Raw genomic sequence first — 2,121 nt, 5'->3', positions numbered from 1 at the left:
CCCTGTTTTAAATTGGTTAATGGCATTCACTCCCAGCTTAGGGCCACAGACCTCTCGGTGTGTGTGCCTGGGATTTTTCTAGTTTAACAGGCACCCTGGGAGGCAGAGTACACCAGAGAGGGAATAAGTGGATACAAAATATTAAAAACGGTGGACTATTACTATCTCCTTAGATCATTTTGAATGCCAGGACAGAAAGAAAGAAAATGGAAAAAAAAAAAAAAAAAAAAAAAAGAAAGAAATCTCTCAGGATCACTTTTTCTTTGCTGTACTTTTTTAGATGTCAATATGCACAGTAGAGGGCTGACTCTGCTATGATACCACACAAGATGTTTCAAAGTTTGGGTATGGCACTCTGTTAAGGCACCTTCAAGTAATGGCCATTGATTTAATTGCTAAGCAAAGCCACATTTTCTGTACCTGACACTCCAATACAGACAGTACTAGCAGCCACACACACCTGCCATCCACAGACAAAAAAAACCTGGTGCTTGCTAGGGAGAAACTACACCAGCCACTTCCGAAATGAATATTTGCCAGGGTTTCAGAGCAGACATTTTGCACAACTGCGTGGTTTGTTCCCCAAAAGGGGAATGGGGAGAAAATTAAGTGTTGTCTGTCCCTAACTGTCTACTAGATTAGGAGGGTTAAACATATGTATCAGCCTAAAAAAGTAGAAGCCAGCTCTGTACTGCTGCAGGATTCCTTGCTGGGAGGCAAAGCTGCCAACGCAGGCATTCAGTGCGGGGTGCCTGGTGCAGAACTGGATTTGTTTCAGGACCAACAGGAGGTATGAGGACACCCTCCCCTGGGAGGGGATAGCAAGTTACTGCACATCACCTCACCCTGCCACACAAAACAGTACCCGGTTTGGCTCTCAGGTTTCATGTCCAGGGGACAGGGATGAGAGGGGCATTTGAAGATGAGGGGAGAGGAAAGCTCAGGCATCGCTCTGCTCAGACAGCTCACTCCATCCCCCCAGACAGTGGGACGCTCAGCACCGCAGCCGAGGGGCACGGGGCTGTGGGGTCAGAGGGCACTTGCAGTTAAGCCCAACTAGGGGTGGCCATTTCTATACAAAACAATATCCAGTCCTGGAAAGGAATGAGAGGGGTGGGACAGGGGCATAGGTCCTAGCACAAAAGGAGAGACCACAGTGGGCTGTCACCCTGCTCCAAGGGGACAAAGGGTTCCAAGGCACCCACCAGACCTGCCTCTCCCCCCACGCCACTCACCCACACCCCAACTCATGCCATGCAACGGTGACACAGGGTGCAGTGGGAAGCCCAGGAGAGCAGGATCACCGCGGTCCTCAGAGTAAGGATGTCCAGGGAAAAGGGACCCTCCCACACACCAACCCTCTCCTGCAAGTGGACGACTTGATATTTGGTAGCTGTGTGCAGCTCCTTCTCCAGTAAAAAGACGCATCCTTTCCTCGCACAGTCAATGAGAAACGCAATGTGATCTGTCATGCGCTTGGATCGTGGGCTTGTTCGTTCATTTGAATTAGCAATGTTGTCTTCTTCTTCGGGGACTAGAATCATCACTCAGGTATTTACAAACACCAACCAGCACCTTCACGAGGTCTCCCCCAAACCATCATGACAAAATCACCGTCTGCAAGAGCCCTGCATCAGCAGTGTCCAAACAAGCCTGTGCTTGCTGAGAGCTTGGGGCTGCTGAGGGAGAGGGGCGCTGGATTTCCGAGTCCTGGGGGGGTCTTCCCAGCCGGCTGTCTCTTCCTTGGGGTGCCTCTCCCTGCCCCCCAGTCCCAGGGTGCGGGCTGCCGCTACTGCTGCTGCGGCTGCAGTGGTCCCGTTCGTACTCCTCCTGAGCCTTTTGCATTTTCCGCTTCTTCATCTTCCTCTTGTGGACGTGGAAGGTGGTGAGGGAGAGGAGGATCAGGCAGAAGATGAGGGTGACCAGGACAATTAAAACCAGGGTGGATGAGAAGGACTGGAAGAGTTGACCCACTTGCGTGATGCAGGTGCTGCTGGCGTTTAAGGTGGCAGATGTCCTGTTCAGGAGACAAGGTGGCAGGGACAGCCTCAACTCCTTGGAGAGCTTGGCACTCATTGAGGAGGCTTCGGAAGAAGAGGATCTTCCTCCCCGCTCTGAAGA

General features: G+C 51.5%; 1 protein-coding gene across 1 annotated transcript; it reads right to left on the bottom strand.

Moving 5' to 3' along the window:
* Positions 1-1,535: 1,535 nt before the first annotated feature.
* CUNH11orf87 (chromosome unknown C11orf87 homolog) lies at positions 1,536-2,115 on the bottom strand. Its single transcript, XM_010176363.1, has one exon. The coding sequence runs from the start codon at positions 2,074-2,076 to the stop codon at positions 1,600-1,602; it is 477 nt and encodes a 158-aa protein (XP_010174665.1). The 5' UTR covers positions 2,077-2,115; the 3' UTR covers positions 1,536-1,599.
* Positions 2,116-2,121: the final 6 nt, after the last annotated feature.

Source organism: Antrostomus carolinensis, unplaced genomic scaffold (genome assembly GCF_000700745.2).
Source record: "Antrostomus carolinensis isolate BGI_N321 unplaced genomic scaffold, ASM70074v2 scaffold26519, whole genome shotgun sequence".
NCBI classification, from domain to species: domain Eukaryota; kingdom Metazoa; phylum Chordata; class Aves; order Caprimulgiformes; family Caprimulgidae; genus Antrostomus; species Antrostomus carolinensis.
Note: the sequence above shows the minus strand (reverse complement) of the source record. Positions and strands in the feature narration are given on the sequence as shown.